Source organism: Achroia grisella, unplaced genomic scaffold (assembly GCF_030625045.1).
Source record: "Achroia grisella isolate CSIRO2021 unplaced genomic scaffold, CSIRO_AGI_Agris_v1 utg445, whole genome shotgun sequence".
Taxonomy (NCBI): domain Eukaryota; kingdom Metazoa; phylum Arthropoda; class Insecta; order Lepidoptera; family Pyralidae; genus Achroia; species Achroia grisella.
The window spans coordinates 1,057,654-1,077,808 of NW_026712860.1; the positions used below are offsets into that span (position 1 = coordinate 1,057,654).

Consider the following 20,155-nt stretch of genomic DNA (forward strand, 5'->3'; position numbering starts at 1 on the left):
GGTACATAACATAGTCCTTGAGTACCATAGCGGGTTCGAACATAACTATAATTGTTTGTATACAACTGAACTGATTAACGCACTATTAAACGTATTCTTTATTACTTTATCCTTTTTAATAAATAGTGCTAGTAGATTTAGAATAAGTATACATTCATATTAATTTAATTTAAAATTTGTCTTTTCGACACACTATAGTTTTTGTATTCCAGAAAACACAAAATGATATAAATTTAAGCACAATGAAAGATAGAAAGATATAAAGCTAAGTAAGACATATTATTGATGAATCTATAACGTGGAAACATTCCCAAGAAAATAAGCTTTTTAAATCTCCTTCTTCAAATTAAATTCAATAAGCAATGGTTAAATTGATGTTTGACAAAGAAACTAGTAAATAGTAATATATCTGGGACTACGGTCACAAACTGTGTCACTTAGGTACACACTTTTCTTTTATTTGTAATAATAACCAATAATATTACAAACTAGTTCCAAATGCAGAAGCTCATTAATTCAACGTTTTTTATAGTCATAGAGCTGACATCTTTGTCTATTATTAACTTTAACATTTTATTTCTTAAACATAATTAAATATTTTATTATGTCATGTTCATTGTGCCATTAATCATTCTCAGAATATTAAATCTTAAATTTATACAATTAATTATGACGCGGTATATTTTCTGAGATTAATGAATGCGTTATCTACTCGTAATAATAATACTACTTATGATAAATTTGTGTAGTATTAAAATTCCAAAAATAGCACAATGATGCTAGATAAAGACAAATCTAAACCAAAATAAAATTTATTACAATTTTAATACAAATGAAAAAAATAAAAAGATCACAAGTTATTTTTTTCCAAAACAAAGCACGGACTTACCGAGTAACATCAAGCATAAATGTAGACATTACAATACACGTAATACTCAATACAACAAATAAAATCAAATACTTTGTTATTATAATGTTTCCGATATTTGTTTAAGAATTTTTAATAAAGTATACTTTGTTTAACGATAATAATTGGGCAATAAATCAATTTGTTTGTTATATTTCCCATAACAGTTTTCATGAAAATTCTTTGTCATTTGAGTTAATATAGAACCGACAAACATTGTTCAGAAAATGTCATTTGATAAGTCTTTGTCAACAAAGTTTTCATAGTACATTTACAATGAAATACAAATTATTATTATAAACAAAGACTATGGAACGTGATGTATCACTACATAATGTTTACTTATTCGGCATAACATAACATGCCGATAGAGCCAATCCTAGTTAAAATTAATTAATTATTAATTAATATAAAAAATAAATATATATTAAGCTGACTATCTCAGTAAATAAATCATCATCTTCTACTATACCTACCTTACCTTATACTAAGTAAAATAGTATTAAAACAAAGTTGCTGTCTGTCCCTATGTATGCTTAAATCTTTAAAACTACGCAAATGGATTTTGAAGCGGTTTTTTAATGGATATACTGATTCAAGAGTTAGGTTTATATATATATATAATAATACATGTACACCCGTGCGAAGCCGGGGCGAGTAGCTAGTAAAAACTAAAACAAATATTAACCAACAAAATGGCCAACACTATTAAAGATTAACTATTTATTAGAAGGTGTTACTTATAAGCTGACGATCCAACTTAAGAAAAGCGACTGCCATCGATTATAAATGTATGATACCACGTGGTCGTGTCACTGTTATTTCAGTTGCATTGCCATTCCGGGGGACTAAGGTCTTATTCTTCGGTACCTTGTAATTACACAGAAAAATGTGTCTTCTTGGTTTTGATTTTTACGGGCATGTCTAATAGTCACGTATTTTACCTTCCCTAAGCTGAAATTATAATACTTTTGCACATAAAACCTAATATGATTAAATATGGCAAACAAAATAATTAGTAAAAGCTGGTAATTAAAAACCTGTTAGACTCGAAGAAATTACAAACGAGGTTTTGTTTATGTAAATGTGCTTAAATTAAATATAATATTTTAGTAAACACTCATAACTTATCTTGTAAGTAAGGTTTCATTGTCTTTTATTATGAACTATAGTATCTAATTATTTTTATGTTTATCTTATTTTTAATAGACAAAGTTTTATAAATAGAAGTACAATTCTTATATTAAGATATTTGCTTTAGGAACGCCAATATTAGAGTGAATATAAAGCGAACACGTTTTAACCAAACTTTACGAAGGTTATACAGAAAGATCCAGAATCCAATATGATTGGCTATTTGGTACACGTTTCTCGGCATCGATTTACGCAAAAACTACAATGTAGTGATTGATCGATAGTCCCCATTGTACAAAATTGTAGGTTAAGACGAAAAATATCTAAGCATTACACATACATGTACATAACTACCACAAATCTAGTATTTTTTGCGGACACAATTGCAATTATTGTTTGCCTCAATATAATCTGATTAGCGATTTGGCAGAAGTATTAACCAAACATTTACACTCCATCCTAAAGGAATTACTTTTTTATAGAGTAATCATCATTTTTATTGGACTTTGTATAGGAAGATAAGTAATAGGATAGTTTCATCATGATCCACTTTTCCAAGTACCATACCTACTTACCTTATCAAAACCAGTACTTTATATTGTGGTAAGTAAATAAATAAATATTAAACCCAACAAATGGTTCACATTAACTCTGTTAATAATTGCAACATACACGATAAAGGTAGCGATCAGCTAAGATACCATAACACGACAAACATTTCGAAAACTGTTTACTAGTGGGAAGACATACCAGCAAAAAACGTTTGTTATATGCAAAGCTCTGTTATATTAGTATTAGGTTGTATGACACAAGTCTTACTTGGGTATTATCTGTATAAAAATTAAAAAGTTAAATATTTTTAATACGTTGGTTTTCAAACTACATGGTTACGCGGTACCTATGTGTTATACGTTTATAACAAACAAAACGAAAAATGATCTAATTAACGATAATTGCTGATAAATATATTATGTTTATTAGAGCATTAGTAAACTAGTGCATCTTAGTCAACTGCTCATACTAGGACCAATGGATATTGACAGTTTTTAATTCAATTGTATTATAAAATACAACTGAAACTGTATAGACAATCATAGTATTCATAACCACGAAGACTTGTACAGAATACTGTACAAGTCCTTGTAGTATGGATTATGGTTTTCAAAAATTCCTATCTTTTATGTCAAGTAGAAAGTAATAATCTCTCCTATTTACCAGGTACAAGTATCATTATTTTTTTTCTATATCATATACTGCTACATTCACTAACAAATGACTACTGTTTCCTAACTCTTAAAATTCTTCCCAGACAATATGTTACTAGACTACTAAACTTATATCAGATTGGCATTTCTTATATGTTTCTATTGAATTAGAACAGAATCTCCTACATAATTTACAGAAGATTCAGAAAAAACTATAATTGCTACCAATCATAAAGAATAATCACAATATTAGAACGATCAGTCCGACATTTCCGACATGATATTGATTCATTGTAAAGGCCAAACCTTTTCAAGGATAGTTTTTATACCATTCGAAAGGTAAACAAACTAATGACCGACCCTACTACAAAGTTGTAGCCGTCTATAGACCTTGACATTAGATATTACACTGTGAAGCTCATGGCTCCCTCAATCATTCCACTGCTAACGATATGTTTGTCACCACTTGTGGTATGTTCTTATGTCAATGATTCTCAATATGCGAACCCTCAAAGCGAATCCTTTACACATTTAAACCATTAACGTGCTGCCAATTTACTGTAGAAATAGGTACTATCTAACACCTAAAACACTTCTGTAGTATCATAACCTACCTAAATACATTCCATTAAATACTTCTATTTTATTTGGGATTCTTCGCCTAACTACATATATATCAGTAACAACAGACAGATAAAGATTCAACTATGAAAATAGTCATATAACTGAATTTACGCAATATAATTTACAAACACAGCAAAAACACTACAACAAAGGCAAAAATATCGTATCAAATTAACTAGCGTTAGAAAACCCCTCGATTTAGGAAATACCTAGTATGTACGTATGTATATGACTGAGTTAATATTTCAATCCCCTGTCGTGAATTTGTGAGTATTATCCCTACGTGTAGCGTAGCTTGGGGTATGAAGGTTTTATAATCAATATGTTCAAGCTAGTTTTATTCTTAATACGTACACCTACGAACTATTTCCTTATAATAATCGTACGCAATGTACCATAGCAACCTTCAATAGTAACGTAGCCCTTCACGAATGTTCCAACCTTGTGAAGGATGTACTATCAAAGTCACCTGTCTATTTCTAGATCCTATGAAATGAACAATGTTATTATGTTTAATATTCTTAATAGCATTGTTGCGACCGGCTTATTTACAAATTTGTTTATTTACTTCTACACAAAGGAAAGATTTATTAGAGATACCTTTTTTGTAAAGACTGATGTATTTATACTATGAATACATACACTCATTGGTGTCTACTCTACTTGATATGGGCGATATTAACCATTTGGCGATCAGACTGAAATTTGGCATACTCATGTAAGTATGGTAACAATGCAAAGCTGGGCTACTTTAAATAATGCAGCTCCATCGAGTGTGGAGTAATTTGATAGAGATAAAACGATGTTTAAAAATATATATATTTTGTCATTTCCTTTTTTGTTACGCGAGTTTTATTCCCACTGTTTACTTTTCAATTTTTATTACTATTCAGTATAACGCTTATGAGCCTATTATCTATATTACACGTATACCATATATATCACAAGTAAACAAAGAAAACATTTTTTCTGTACGTAACCATTGAAAATATATGAAGCACATAGTGTTATTATTAGGTTATCTCGCTTGTCATAATTTTATCTGCGTTAGACAAACGATGGAAACACCTGGTGCTGTCATAATTGACTATATGCATGTACTTATTATTTAAGTATCTATCACACTATTATATATTCACCAATACCACAAACTTCCTCGTCACGCCGACCTTTGTTTCTAACGTAATTAATTAAAAATGCGCGTGATAATATATTTATATCATCCCATGAAGTCTCGTGGAATATACCGCAGTTTTTTATACTATATATACAAGTACATTATAGTCAGAATGTTTTGTCTGAATTCATAAACTTATTTATCAAGGTATACTTTATACTTTAGACTATACCATTTGATATTCTGCAGCATTATATGTAGTACATAATTATTTTCATATTTAAAATCACGATATTGTTAAATGTTAAATAAATAGTAGATAGACAAGACAAACAACTGGTGCACAATTCATGCACTTATTATATATGTAATTTAATTTTTTTTTTCACCTCCACAAGATAAACTCGCCCAGCCGGAATAACCGAGAGATGCGAGTTCATATTCCTTCGAAATTTATACGGTAAAATTACGGTAGTAATATTTAGTTTCAAATAAGTAATAATAAATGTATACTTGAATTAGCTTTCTAATTTGTCAGCATCTACAGACTCAAAAATATATCTTAGCACTTAAAGTTATAAAGCTACTAGCTGCCCCGGCAAACGTTGTTTTGCCATATAAATTAATAACGCTATAAAAAAATAGGGGTTGATAATAGAAGGGTGAAAATTTAGGATTGTATGTATTTTTGTATGTTGTATCATAAAAAAATAGAAACTAAAACTTTTGTCTAAAAATAAAAGATAAAAATTTAGAGGTGGACTATCCCTAATATTTAGGGGGATGATGATAGATGATAGATGTTGGCCGATTCTCAGACCTACTCAATACGCTCACAAAATTTCATGAGAATCGGTCAAGCCGTTTCGGAGGAGTATGGGAACGAAAACTGTGACACGAGAATTTTATATATAAGATGTTTGTCTCAGAAGTCGCGAATATAGAAAAGAAGTTTTCAATTTAAATTACTTAGAATATGTTTTGCGAATATTTGAACTGTAAGAGTAATATGTTTTATCCGATACTGTCATAATTTTTAATTTGTGCTAACAATATTGACCACTATCTATTTATAGGAAGAGCATGGTTAGTAATGTGGATTACACAGCCTTCCTGAGAAAACGCCCTCTGGAAACCACTGTTCTGACATCATGATCATCTTACCAACCTCCACTGATGGTGCACTCGTCTGTACTAATGGGAGGGCCATTAGTACAGACGAGTGCACCATTCCAGTATCATGCATTAAAAACTATCTATATGAACTGTAGTTAGTACTCGTATTTGATGCTGCTCAAAGTATAATCATTCATATAGTTGACAAAACAGTTTGTGCCAATTACTAACGCGACTATCCTACTGGAGCAGAGATGATTACATTGCGAAACAATTCACATACCATAACATAGTACAGCGGTCATTATTCATAGGCGTGATAAAGTCCCAGTATGCAGATACTGCAGTAACACACGATATATGTATACCTAGTAACAAGTTTAATAACATATTTCTGATGAAGAATTATTATTATTCTATAACTATGAAATAATTATTCATGACCTGAACAAATACATAGTGCCTTACACTCCAATATTATGTAAAGCTTAGCCTGATAGATTCTACTTAATTATTTTATATAATTATAATTATATCAATTAGGTACGTAAAAAACAACGGTAAAAATGTGCCACTAATTAGGATCTGTGGCAATGACAAAATATAGTTATGAAATTAATGAGACAAGGTAAGGGCAATATCAAATATATCACAGTCATCAATTATTCCTAAAAACATTTTAGCAAATTATAAATATGTTCATATAAATGCATTATTTGTACTTATATGTAAGCTTTTGTATTGATTGTCAATACTAGGTGTATTATTATTGAAAAAATGTAAAAATTATTTCATATTATTAAATAAATAATAATTATTGGTTAATTTTGAATATCACTTCGCTTAGAAAGAACATTTCAAAGGGAAAGCTAATATATGTATTACATACTGGCTGACAAGGCAACAATTGTTTTGATACATAGATTCAAGTACTAAAAGCTGTTATAAAATAGGTGTTGGTGGTAGAAGGGTGAAAATTTTGAACTATCAGTATTTTTGAATTGTTACAAAAATATTGTTGGGGTCCACCCCCTTATCACTTTAATTATGTAGGATATGAAATAGTTTACGTCCTATTAATTCTTATAAAGTATAATCACTAGATCTGATCTACTAATTATACAAACAAAACTTTATATGAATTGATCCAGCCCTTTCAGAGTTCATTTTGTTACAAACACTGTGATACTAGAGCTACATATGTACAAAAAGTGAATACAAACCTTGATTAGTGCCATGATATTAAATTCAATAGTTAAAGTACAATTCTACAAACCACCAAAACTATATTAAGAATTAAAAATTTCAAACAAGAGACCCAGCAAATACAATTAACTAATGTTGACTAATGATGTCTGTTCACAATCATGCACTTTTGTTGTGTATGGAGCCCCATATTTTGTAATTACCCTTGTTCTTGATGATAAACTAAACAATTCCAGTTTTAACCAGACTAAATTGACATCACATCCTAATTTACACAGGATAATGGTAATGCCACAATTAGCAAATGGTGTGTGTACTGTAATTGGTGGGTATAGGGTTGTGTTCTTTGAATTGCTTTAATAGATTTTCATAACTCAAATTAAGTTAATTTTGACCACTTATATGTAATAGGTTAATATTACATGCTGTATAATATGCATATGCTGCATTTATACAAAAATAATTGTATACTAATATTGAACAATTATCAATAATGTATATTTATACATTATAGTTATGTTAAATTGTAATGCAAATAAATGCATTTAGGTTTAATACTGCAAAGTATTATTTAAATATAAAAAATATCAGAAAAAAATATAATATATAAAAATTTAAACAGAAAAAATACTAACTAAATTTTTTGGAAGTATTTCAGTTTATTAAAAATAGAGTTCCCATTGATAATTAAAAAGTGTATGATTCTTCATGTTACCACTAATGCATACCATAATCAAGTCTCTCATTAATACAAAAATGATTGCTGTTTATTACCACACAGTTACTCACAGTTAAAGAATACAAGTAATAATGACACATTGTATTGTTACTCTTTCATCATACATATAGAGTATTAGTTAAAAATAAATTTACAATATTAATTAAAAACAAATTCAACATGTGACCACAACTTCCATATAACTGACAGTTTAGTTTTCTATATTCATTCCTTAAATGTCATATATAATATCATATATGAACTTATCTTAGATTTATAAACTGTAAAAAACCCCAACTAGATTATAGAGGTTTCCAACTTTAATTATTTATGCGACAAGTAGCTGAGAGAAGTGTAAATATTATGTACCTATATAATGCATAAAAAGGCAATTTAATTTTAAATTGTTATAGGCATAGTTGTAGTGGTAATATATATATTTAATACAGTTGTATTGGTATTAAATATATTTAGTTGTCCATGTATTTCATTTGGTTCATGTCAATGTGAACTGATGCATATAAAAGGCAGCTTAAGGTATAACTATACCTATACCAATTTCAAATTAAGTTGCCTTTTATATGCATCAGTTCACATTGACATGAACCAAATGAAATACATGGACAACGGAATCCTTAAATTATATTAGATTTGAGTTATTGAATGAGGTTATTAGTAGTATTTAATATAATAAGGTTATTTCCTTTTTCACTGCTACTGTAAAATATAATTTATATTCTGCAGTATTAAAGAGTAATACAATAGTAACTACAATATGCTTTATTTCAGCTCTTTTGTTATTGATGTTATAAATATATTATACATGTATTAAAGTAATAGTTAATTCAAGAATGCACATAGGAATATGATTATTTAATTATGATATAACAACACAATAATCATCTAATATGTTTACACAATTTAGTCATTCATTAAGTTAAAGCAAATATTATATCATTTAACTTTAGTAATACATTAACTGTAGGAATGAACCCATCCAGTTCAACAATATTGATAAATATGAATATGAGGGAATTGTGAACAAAGGACTGGCATAAGCATTTGTATATAACAACAAATTATTATAGTTAAATTGATACAAGACTGTATATAAATATAATATCAATTGATAAAATTATATTGTTATCAAAAATTATTTTTATGGTTATTACAATTATCTTTACACTGAAGAGTAAAATATCAAATTGTAACAAAATAAATGTAATAATACATGTAGTTAAAATCTTGTCATGATAAAGGTTTGCAAAGTAGCTATATAACCTAAAAGTAAAAATATGGCAGATGTTTAGCATTCTATTATTAGTAAAAAAAATAACTGTGTACTACTTACCCTGGAAAACGTTCTAAGGCGGTTTATACGAGGATTCGATGGAATATTATTGAGTGACACCTTGGACATCTTTAAGCTTTTCAACCAGAGTCTCAGCACAACAACAGAACAAAAAATAGAATGTTTAGTCACTGCACAGCTGGCTGGCACTGGACGTGTTGTAATCTCATCAAGTTCAAGCGAAAATAACTAAATATCAACACACCTTCGTCTATCCCGCTAACAAAAACAAAGTTTAATTTTGACAGCACTTATACAACCCCATAGTTGGTAGAATTAAACAAATCACATTTACAATAAATTATTTAGTCTGTAGAATATTAATTTAACATTATAAAGTATAGAATTATAAATGAATAAAAGTATTTTATTCCACAATTTTACGAAACTTGACAATAGAATTTAATTCTGGCGTGTGACGTGACGTTTCTTTAATCGTTTCACTCACAAACGCAACGCGCAGACGCAGAACAGAATATATAAAATCAAACTAACCAGTGGCCGTGTTGTCAAACCGACAACTGTCAAATACCTCGAGGTAACTAGCCAATCAAACGTTAATGTGGCAGTGGTAGGCGTTTGGCGCGAAAATTTGTAAAAACAATATAAACACCACTTGTTAATAGAGCGCCTTTGGCTACAATCGTCTATGTATCTGATAAATTTTTATATCGTCTACTTTTGTGCAAAATTTAATATAAATAAATATGTATAGTAACTAGCTGAGACCGCGATTAAGTACCCCTGCCGAGAAATTAGAAAACCAATAGGTAATAAAAGTTTATGAGATTTTTATTTGAAAAACGATTAGAATGAAACGATATGATTTTGCGAAAAGTAATTAATTAAAAACTGCATTCTAATATTAGCGTGCATAAACGCACAGTCAGGTAAAAAAAAACTACTCCTTAAACCTACTTTAGCATTAAGTTACTTTATAAAATCACTAAACAAAGGTGATGATCTATTTCACTTTCCGCTTGTAGTCAGTCTTGGATTTATAAATAGGCCATATAGGCCGCGGCCTAGGGGCGGCAGATTTCAGAGGGAGGACGGTCACTCGATTTCAGAGGACTTGACTTTTAGTCAAACAATTAAATTAGAGAAAATTATTATTTTAGAAAGATGGGGCGGTAAAAATAAAGTGGCCAACTCTCATAAAAAATATAAATCCGGCACTGCTTGTAGTACCTTATTTTTATGACTAGGCTAACCTCAGGAAACTTGGAATCTTGAGATTTTTGCCTGAGATTGTTCCCTATATTCACTTCGAAAATCCTACAATAGCGGATTCTTATGTTATTTAAGAAGCACATGTGCCATTTTTTATAAGAAATATCAACCAACTGGATATAGCAAACTTTACGTTAATTACATGCTGCCTGATCAGTTAATACTTACTTCTAATCGATTTCATGTCTAACGGACAAACACTAAAAGTCGCATTATTCGCTAAATCCAATTTGATAGTGGTTAGCTGTGCTAGAATTCATTAGGTATTTTCTTATGTTATAATGCCCTAAAAATAATATCTGATAGAAACTAGATTTTATAACTGAAACCGTAATAATAGACAAAAAGAAACTAAAGCACATTACTTTTGTTGCACCAATTCTACAAAATTATAGCAAACCGTCTAGTTAATCTTTTCTTTGCAACATAGGGGACAAAGGAGCTAGATAAGTGATTACCGCCGCCCATGACCACCAGGGGATTTGCAAGTGCAATGTCAGGTTTTTAAGAAGGTAGAATAAGTTCTTTTCTTGAACGTTTCAATATCGTATCGATTCGGAAATACCATTACTGGAAAGTGATTCCACAATGCGTGGTAAAAAATTAGAAAACCGCACGGTGGAGGATCGCCGTTCATCGTGATGATCAGGGTGATATTTTAGTTCCTGGTAGGTGGAACTATGGTGAAATTCAGCAGCTGGTATTAATCCGAACAATTTCTCAGACACCGTGATATTTGCGGTAGTAAATGCCTGAAGATGCAATATCTCGCCGCAAAATGGGTCGAGTCTGGCAAAGACATTGATGACCAATGATTTTGGTTGCTCTATCCTAACGACTCGTGCCCTACATTCAGACATAATGAGGATATGTTGTGTGTATTTTTTTCTGTGAAATGCGAGTATACGGTCAGTGCGATAACAAGCGACCCAACGATACAACAACCATTATTATATGATATGACCATGTCCACGCTATCCACGAACAAGAAGTACATATCTATTTCACTGTTATTACCCCTTCACAGCAAAGAACTGCATGGGAGTAGCTGTTTAATCGCAAAATTAATAGTAATAATTTAATAATATATAATAATTAATAATAATAAGAGACCTGCGACGAACATTTGAAAATCTACTACTGGTGTACCCCAATGCCATAAGTAGTTAAAAATTTTAGAGGATGGATGTTATACTGATTAGTATATTAAAGTATCAAGTAATATATAATTGCAATCAAATCTAATCAGTGTATTATATATATATATATATATCAAAATCAATACACAAGTAAACAATTATAGTTGACGTATTGCTAACTGGATTTGTTTGCCAAATATTTATTATGAAAAATGACTCTATGTAACTGAAATAATATGGCGCTAGTATATATTCGATATAAATATGTAAATCAATTGAAAATTAGAGAAATCACGATGCACCAAACGTTGCGGAATAAACTAAATCAACTGAAAAATCCAAATAATATTAAACTTTTGCATACATAATCCTTGTTACATATAAAAGGCGGCTATTATGGCTTGTGAATTATATAGCAACTTACCAGGGAATCCTCTGTAGGGTTGACTCGGATACGGGGTTCCTCGTCATCGTCTGGTGTACTTTCGACACCTGAGGTTTGTCCCATGATGCCGCGTGCTAGATTCTCGCGGATGTCTTGTGGCGGATGCGGCGGCGGCGTGGAGCAGCCGCCCGCGCGATTGTCGCGCGTCCACTGCTGCCTGTGCCGCTTTGTCTGCTACAGTTCTTTCGTTCAACCCTCGAATAGAGCTGGCATGTTCCTCGATAATGCTTAATCTACGAGTATACTAATATTATAAAGAAAAATTCGTTTTTTTATATGTTGGTTTATAAATTATAAACTTAAAAAATACTTGACCGATTTTATTTCAAATTTTTCCACCCTAAATATCTATATTAAGATATAACATGAGCTATATTCGAAATTCGTGGTATCCCGCGAATCTACAGCCTATGTTACTCGAATATATTATATTTTGAAATATTTTTATATAATATACTTACAAGTAAAAGTATTTATACAACGGAACAATGAGGATTTCAAATGCTAATCATGTTATAGCATCTTTGCATATTCACTATGACTACTAAAGAATTTTCATTATAAAAATATTTTTTTTTTTGTTACCATTTCTATTTTTTACAGGTAAATATACCCCATTTATGATGACTTATTCTATGATATGGCTCTATCTGCGATTGTACCTACAAATTTATCAATGTAAGCAAAATCGGTGCATTACAGTAAAATATAATACCTACTCTAATAACAATTTTAATGGCATTTACCGAACATTGAAACCACATTTACTAAACATAAAACATAAAAATCGATACAAAATTATTCTATTCGTGACCATATTCGTATTCGGGAGTTCTGAAATATTATCATATCAAATACCTCGTGTATAATCCAAAATTAAATGCCACGTAGAAAAAAACAATATTCGTAATACATCCGTTACGTATTAATAGATATATTAAACATCGATAAGTCAAGGAATGCACGTAACTAGTGGGAGCGGTCGATACAGCGGGCGCAGGTCCGCATCGCTCAGCTGGGACCCATGACAGTTGGCAACCTGAAAGCAGTTCACTGTATCCATTTGAGATTGAACACGTATAACTACCTTCACGTTATGACATCTACATTATGTAAGTAAAAGTTTTTAAAGGCATGCTTTTCATGAAAATTTAGGGTTATATGTGTTTTTTAATAACACATTATGAAAAAATAAAAATTTTGTCCAAAAAATAAATGTTAGGGGTATCCATTATCACTTAGGGGTATGAAAAATAGATAGTAGCCAGCTCAGACCTACTGGATATATGTACATATAAAATTTCATATGGTGATAAAACTAAAAAAATATAATAATAATGTCCTTGGACAATTCACATAACGCCTTTGGCCGTATCAAATCGCGGCTGAAGTACTACATAATATATTTATAATTAAAAAAAAATGTGATAATAAAAACAGTAGAGAAACAAATAAATTTAATAAAAAAAATCAATTAACGCCATCTAGTCCCAAGTTAAGCTGAACTTGTGTTATGGATACTAGACTACTGATATAAATATGTAGATACTTTTTTTTTGTAACTACATACATAATATATATAGAAAACAATCATTCTCATGAATACAAATATATGTACCGTGTAAGGAATGGAACCCGCGACCATCGGAAGTAAAACGGTAAGGTAAACAACTACAACACTGAGTCCGTCAAATAATATATTAATTAATTTTTAAAAGAAAATAGGCAGTACGGCTTGTACTGCCTATCTGACCCGATTTAGTATTTTAGTTTCTACCAGATTACAGTTTAAATACTACCATTACCTTTGTTTTTAAAATTTCTAACTATTACTTGTAGGTATAAAAATTAATATTTTATATTTACTGTTAAAAATAAAATCCTTCTATACCCAGGCACAATGATAAGGTAGGTACTGCATATATATTACGTATTTAATAAATGCGTATGTAGGTGCACGTTGCATGAAAAGCTTTCCTCCGGCACGTGTTCATTTCATGAAATTACTACATGTGACTTCCACGCGTGACTACTCTCATGTACCCAATCATTATACAACGTCACAGAATATTATATTATTTACTTTAGACCTACGAGACTACTGTACATTCCATCACTACTATGTTTGCACTTCTGTAAATATAGGGTACTTGTAGGTATAATAGGTAGGTGTAAGCACCTTTTTATAAATATCTATATAAAAAGGTGCTTCGTGCATTCACTTTTTTTATTGTCTATTATTTGATATAGAAAAATATGGTGGGTATATCATTTTTTTAATATATAATTATTTAATAAAGAAAGTGTATTTAAAGCTGTTCCCTCTGTCCGTATAGATCAATAGAAACCTAAATGTACTAATGAATGAAGACTGTATGGTTTGTAAACAATAGTGTTTATTTTAACAACCTGAGAAGTGAAATTATGTAAATAGACAAAATTAGCCGTCTATTAGATTTTGAAACTGATGTAGGAGTTTAATTTTCGCGACAAAAACATTCAAGTGGTATTAGGTAATTACGATTTCTACTTACTCGTTTATAAAAGTCGTTTTAATGCTACGGGTCTTAATTCTATAATAGATATTTCTGAACTGAAATTGTTCCGTATTCCGATCTTCCTTAGTAGGCAGGTTGTATCACCGGCTTGCTGGAGCAAAGGGCGCTTGGTAATACTGGCCACAAATAAAAACATGTGGCGCTAATTTCGAATATAGAATAAAAAAACAATCGAAAATAAGAACTGGAATAAAAAGGACGCTCCGTATTTTTCAGTAAATATATAAAACAATAAAAAAAAATATTTAATTGTTACAATACAATTGTTTTTATGAAAATATACACTCTAGAGTGCGTGGCCACTAAACAGTACTACACATCGGGACGTTCCTGAGCAAAGGTGAGTAAGAGTTACTTTGCTTACTTTGGGGTGTTCGGAGTGTGGAGACGTTCTTCCCGGGTGAAGTCGTATTTCTCCTTCCTTTTCCATTAATTATTTTTTAAATAATACAGACCACTCTCTATTTTATTTATTAATCCAACAGAAATTATATTATTTAACTTAAAATAATTTTTTTCATTTAAGATTTATCCATCCATATTATACATTTTCTTCCACTACCGACATCTAGTATGCAGTAGTAGAAAAAAAGATATTTCTCAAACTGCGCCCTCTATTGTATTTCATAACGCATTTTTTAAGCAAAGAGAAATGTTAGATGTCGCTTTACTTTATAATAAAGTAGTCCTTTACAAGAAACTAATTTTATAATTTTGGTAGCTTGTTTGTAAAATAAAATCCTAAGTTAGATGTCATTCTATACTTCTATGTCAGATATAGCCAAGTCCATTCCAAATATCAGTAGAAATTATTTTGAAACTGGATAAATAGGTTAGAAGATTATCTTCTACATCCATACATACAAAACAAATATGTCTACTAGTTCGTTTTTTTAAAGATTATGTTATTTTTTTAAAATAAATTATACAACATTATTAGACAACACTTATATTTTATTACAACATTTATTAACAATTATATTGATACCTATAAAAGGTCATATATTAGGTACTAGCTGTTCCCGTGACTTCATCCGCGTGGAATTTAACTTTATTTTCTAAAATAAAAATAGTCTAAGTTAGCTGATGTAATAAGGAGTTATTACATCAGCTACCTGCCAAAAAAGTCCCGTCAAATTCAGTCCAGCCATTTTAGAGATTAGCTGGAACAAACAGACCGACAGACAGACAGAAGAAAATCATAAAAAATGTTATTTTGATATATGTACCGTATATATATTCATATGCATGTAATAAAAAACGGTTATTTCAATATTACAGACACTCCAATTTTATTTATATGTATAGATGAATAGACATAGGTTATAAGTATGAGCACGTATTAGAAATATGAATAAATTTCATCATTCATTATCATCATCATAATTTCCATCCACCCCTATTGCAGATCCAGCTAGACCTTCAAAATAAGTACGTTACTCCAAAACCAAGGAACTGTTATTCTCACACTAATAATCTTTATTAGAAGACTAAAAATTGTCAGTTGTTCATATACATATATTAATACGTATTACACCTACAAGCGTACACAAATATAATCTACTTACTTTACTTCTCGATAATCATAATATACAAATAGGTTTTTACTTTCATTTCAAGTAATTAATCATAGTAATGGAATTTAATTTTCTTGATGATCGTATAAAATATAATTTTATTGGTGAGAGCTCAGTCCAAAGATTTTTTATGAATAGGACACAAGCCTCGCAGAACTTACAATGTCGAGTAACAAAGTGGAGCCGAAAAAGAAGGTTCCGGATGATAATGAAGACAATTTGCTTAAAAGCAGAACAAATATTAGCGATTTAATCCACACCGTTCAATTTGCACTAATATTCGAATATTGTTTTGGAATCTATAGATTTCACATTGTGAACAATGGACTACAACCTACTAACAGAAGAATGAAACTCGTTGGAATCCTAATTATCTCTGCTCACGTCATATTTTTTTATTACTTCTTAAAATTACCAAGTGCGATTACAGGAACAGCAAGTTTAGTTGATACTATGGATGAAGTGCCGTCAATAGTTATTTTGCTTCAATATGTCACATCAGCTATAATGACATCCTTCCTTTTAAGTGTAGGCAATATAAATATATTCACGACATTTGCAAATCTTGACTCTATGTTACATATCAACACTAACCAAGATTTTTATAAAGCATCTCGCAGTAGAACCTTTAGGTACATTATTGTTCTCGCTGTCTACCACATCATCGTGAGTATTAGCGATCTACTAACCAGTGATGAGATCTCTTTGAGTAAAATAATAGTACTACCTATTTTCTTTGAAGAAAATCTTGAAATATTGATATTTTGTTTAATAATTTCCATGTTGAAGTCTAGACTGAATGTTATTAATAAATATCTGACCAACTTTATGAATGATAAAGAAAACAGCAAGAATTCTGTGTTTATAGTCGGTGAAAGAAAGCCAGCACCTAAGGAGAATTTTAATTTGATTGGACGTATGTCATACAAGAACATGAAGATTAGAGATTTGGCTGTGACTTATGATATTATTGGAGAAACATGTTGCCTCATCAATCAAGTTTTTAATTTCCAAATATTCATGACTCTGGTATCTACATTCACATACATAATAATTACAATCTGGACCTCACTTACCTACTATCGTACTCCTTCCGCGAACTTTAGCTCGCTAATAACTATCATTCTTTGGTGTATAACAGCAATATTCAAGGTTGCTTTTATGTCTCTTGCTTGCGAAAGACTCCTTTTGACAAGAAATGAAAGCAAAATCTTGGTGAATAAAGTGATCATGGATTATGATCTCCCTAAGCCTATGAGGATGCAAGCGAAAGCTTTTATGGATCTGATAGAAGCGTGGCCATTGCGTATTTTCATTTATGACATGTTCTCAGTTGACATTACTTTGATGCTTAAGTACATAAGTGTTGCTACTACGTATTTGATAGTAATTATTCAAGTAAATCATATTGTTGAGTAAGATTATTCTTTACATTTTAATTAGCCTTCTATTAATAAAAAACGTTGTTTGGTCTTTTGCACCAGCATATTTGTGTAGTCGTATAACGATTGTGATCAGAATAAAAATAAAATAATTGTTGTTGATGTACTGGTTTTATTATATAAATTAGACTATTACTTCCAAGTTATTCACAAACATATCATATGACTTCAAAATTTTATCTTTAAAAATCACCCATTACAATCCGTTCGTATGATACGTTATTAAAAAGATTCTGAATATTTCTTAATACTGTTGATACTCCAAAATCGACCATTGGATCACCAAATTCTTGAGCAACCATGCGCCAGTTTTCATTCATGAAGTCAAGTACTAGCTTACCTGTAACAAAGAAAATTTTTATAAAAGGATATTTTTAGCTTTGCATAAATTTATGGAGAGAGAATGAACAATATATATACATATAAATATATGAAATATTTAGCTAGTTTAGAAGGAATAATGTACCATATACAATTACCTGCAATTACAGACTAAAATGGAAATTAGAGTTAGTAATTAATTAAATTTCAGATCATTGTTATCATTAAGTATTTGCATGATTAAGTGAATATAATATTTATATAATTAAGTAATAAAATAATATACTGACTAGTTTCAGGGCTGCCATTGAAGAGATTCGTCATCTGATACATAACACGACCATCGTAACTATGATCTGTTTTTGTCTCATCTATCGTCAAATACTGTTGACCGTCGGACAACTCTCTAAATCCTAATTTCATAATATTGTGAATTTTGATGTCCACTGGAAAATAAAACATTTAGAATTAAGGAAGTTTTAAGCAAAAGAAAAATCATATAATAGAAATGTAACTGATCTCTGTATGTACGAAAGATATATGAAACACAAACTATTATAAGAGCATTTTGTTAACCTAAAAATTATAGTTAGAATATTTATCTGTTTATCTCTATGTATACTAATCTGAAAAATGGCTTAACCGTTATAGGTCAGTTTTACATAAAAGTTATACAGGTAGTTATATAGTCAGGAGGTAGCGTGGTTTTTAGTATGTATAAAATCTATTGGGAACCTTATCTTTCTGTTGAATACATGATTATTGATATGATATTCATTTTGAATATTGTTTTATTCATTCGGTATTCTTCCCGAAGTCTAAAGTTTTAGTTTTTATTACTTAGATACAAAATTAAAATATATTTTAGCGTTATCTATCAGTACCTATATCATGATTGATCCATAGAACATTGATGGCGGTGATGAAACAACACATTAAAACTAAATCAAATTAAATAAATTTACTAAATGTACTCACTACGAAGTTGTAAACTTGGTTCTCTAGTCTATCAAGCTAAATTATACAAATAGTTACTTACCGCACTTAATAGTAGAGTCACCGCTGCCATTGATCGTGAACAATAACAACCGTCCAGAAGATTTGTACTTTCCTTTTATAGTGAGATTACAATGAATCACAGTATCCACAACGAAATCTGTTAAACTAAAATATAAAAGTATTTTACAGTTCTAGATAATCAAAATATGTCTATTTAATATACTTTGTTATCTCAAAAATCTCCTCTAGGAGTATGAAATGATTGTTATGTTTTCTTTATGATTATGAAATTATCTTTGCTCTAAATTCGCATATAAAAGTAAAATAAAACTAATCAGCAAAGTTTCATTAATATTCATATCTACCATTCACAAGTGAATTAGTAAGTAAAATTTACGATATCTCTGAGGCGTATTAAAGAGAGTTAAGGATTTAATTTAATTTTGCTTACCTTATTGAATTCACAATGCACTTTTTTAAACCTTTAGCCCAACCATCTCTCAGTTGACCTTTAAGATTGCCAGGGAAATCAAAATCAAGTTTTTGAATTTGGAAAGGATCCATATTTTCTACCCCATATTCTGGTACACCGCTCATGAATTTCGGCAATATAGCTTGTAAAGTTCTCCTCAAACATTCGGATGAACTATCCCTGCAGGGTCTCTGGGAGTTTACTAAAATTACAAATAGTAAAATACATTATAAAGTTTCTGTTTTTATCAGAAGTAAATTTATATATGAATACAAAATTTATGCAAATACCTAATAGGTGAAAACTTAACAAAAGCGTTTATTGTTAATAGACATACGAATGTAATATACATAAAATACTTACGCTTTCCACTTTCAACAATTCCGGCAAGAAATACGAATAATAATAAAATAATAAAACCTGGACAATCAAATATACGATGCATTTCTAATTATAAATTTAAAAATGTTACAAGTAAGTATCCCCTAGGATGTCTTGTAAATGAATGAGAAAATTTTTGGTGATATCCAAATTTATACAATCTATTGAATCAAAATTTGTGCAAATGTATTATTAACTGTGTGTGGGCAG

At 30.1% G+C, this 20,155-nt stretch overlaps 3 protein-coding genes across 5 annotated transcripts in view; 1 reads left to right on the top strand and 2 right to left on the bottom strand.

Moving 5' to 3' along the window:
- The window catches only part of LOC131844963 (monocarboxylate transporter 3), a 45,354-nt gene extending 33,026 nt beyond the window's left edge, over positions 1-12,328 (bottom strand). Inside the window, exon 1 of one of the 3 annotated variants that reach the window (XM_059193959.1) lies at positions 12,175-12,328. In XM_059193959.1, coding sequence (XP_059049942.1) covers positions 12,175-12,258 — 84 coding nt within the window. In that variant the 5' untranslated portion in view covers positions 12,259-12,328. Of the gene's footprint in view, positions 1-9,378; positions 9,815-12,174 lie in introns of those variants that run through there. The other 2 variants (XM_059193961.1, XM_059193960.1) reach the window with 2 other exon arrangements.
- A 4,164-nt stretch (positions 12,329-16,492) lies between these two features.
- LOC131844965 (uncharacterized) lies at positions 16,493-17,749 on the top strand. Its single transcript, XM_059193963.1, has one exon. It carries the CDS (start codon positions 16,493-16,495, stop codon positions 17,747-17,749), a length of 1,257 nt encoding a protein of 418 aa, XP_059049946.1.
- A 164-nt stretch (positions 17,750-17,913) lies between these two features.
- On the bottom strand, positions 17,914-20,089 carry LOC131844977 (circadian clock-controlled protein daywake-like). Its single transcript, XM_059193984.1, has 5 exons — positions 19,928-20,089; positions 19,544-19,766; positions 19,133-19,257; positions 18,384-18,539; positions 17,914-18,112 (listed from the first exon to the last, which is right to left on the bottom strand). Exons 1-5 carry the CDS (start codon positions 20,007-20,009, stop codon positions 17,955-17,957), a joined length of 744 nt encoding a protein of 247 aa, XP_059049967.1. The 5' UTR covers positions 20,010-20,089; the 3' UTR covers positions 17,914-17,954.
- Positions 20,090-20,155: the final 66 nt, after the last annotated feature.

Bases quoted from the DNA above. Each gene is read 5' to 3' on its own strand.
- LOC131844977 (XM_059193984.1), bottom strand. From the start codon at position 20,009: ATGCATCGTATATTTGATTGTCCAGGTTTTATTATTTTATTATTATTC. The intron at 19,767-19,927 runs GTAAGTATTTTA...TTGTAATTTTAG, and splicing joins AATTGTTGAAAGTGGAAAGC to TAAACTCCCAGAGACCCTGC. The intron at 18,113-18,383 runs GTCAGTATATTA...TCTTTGTTACAG, and splicing joins CAATGGCAGCCCTGAAACTA to GTAAGCTAGTACTTGACTTC.
- LOC131844965 (XM_059193963.1), top strand. From the start codon at position 16,493: ATGTCGAGTAACAAAGTGGAGCCGAAAAAGAAGGTTCCGGATGATAAT.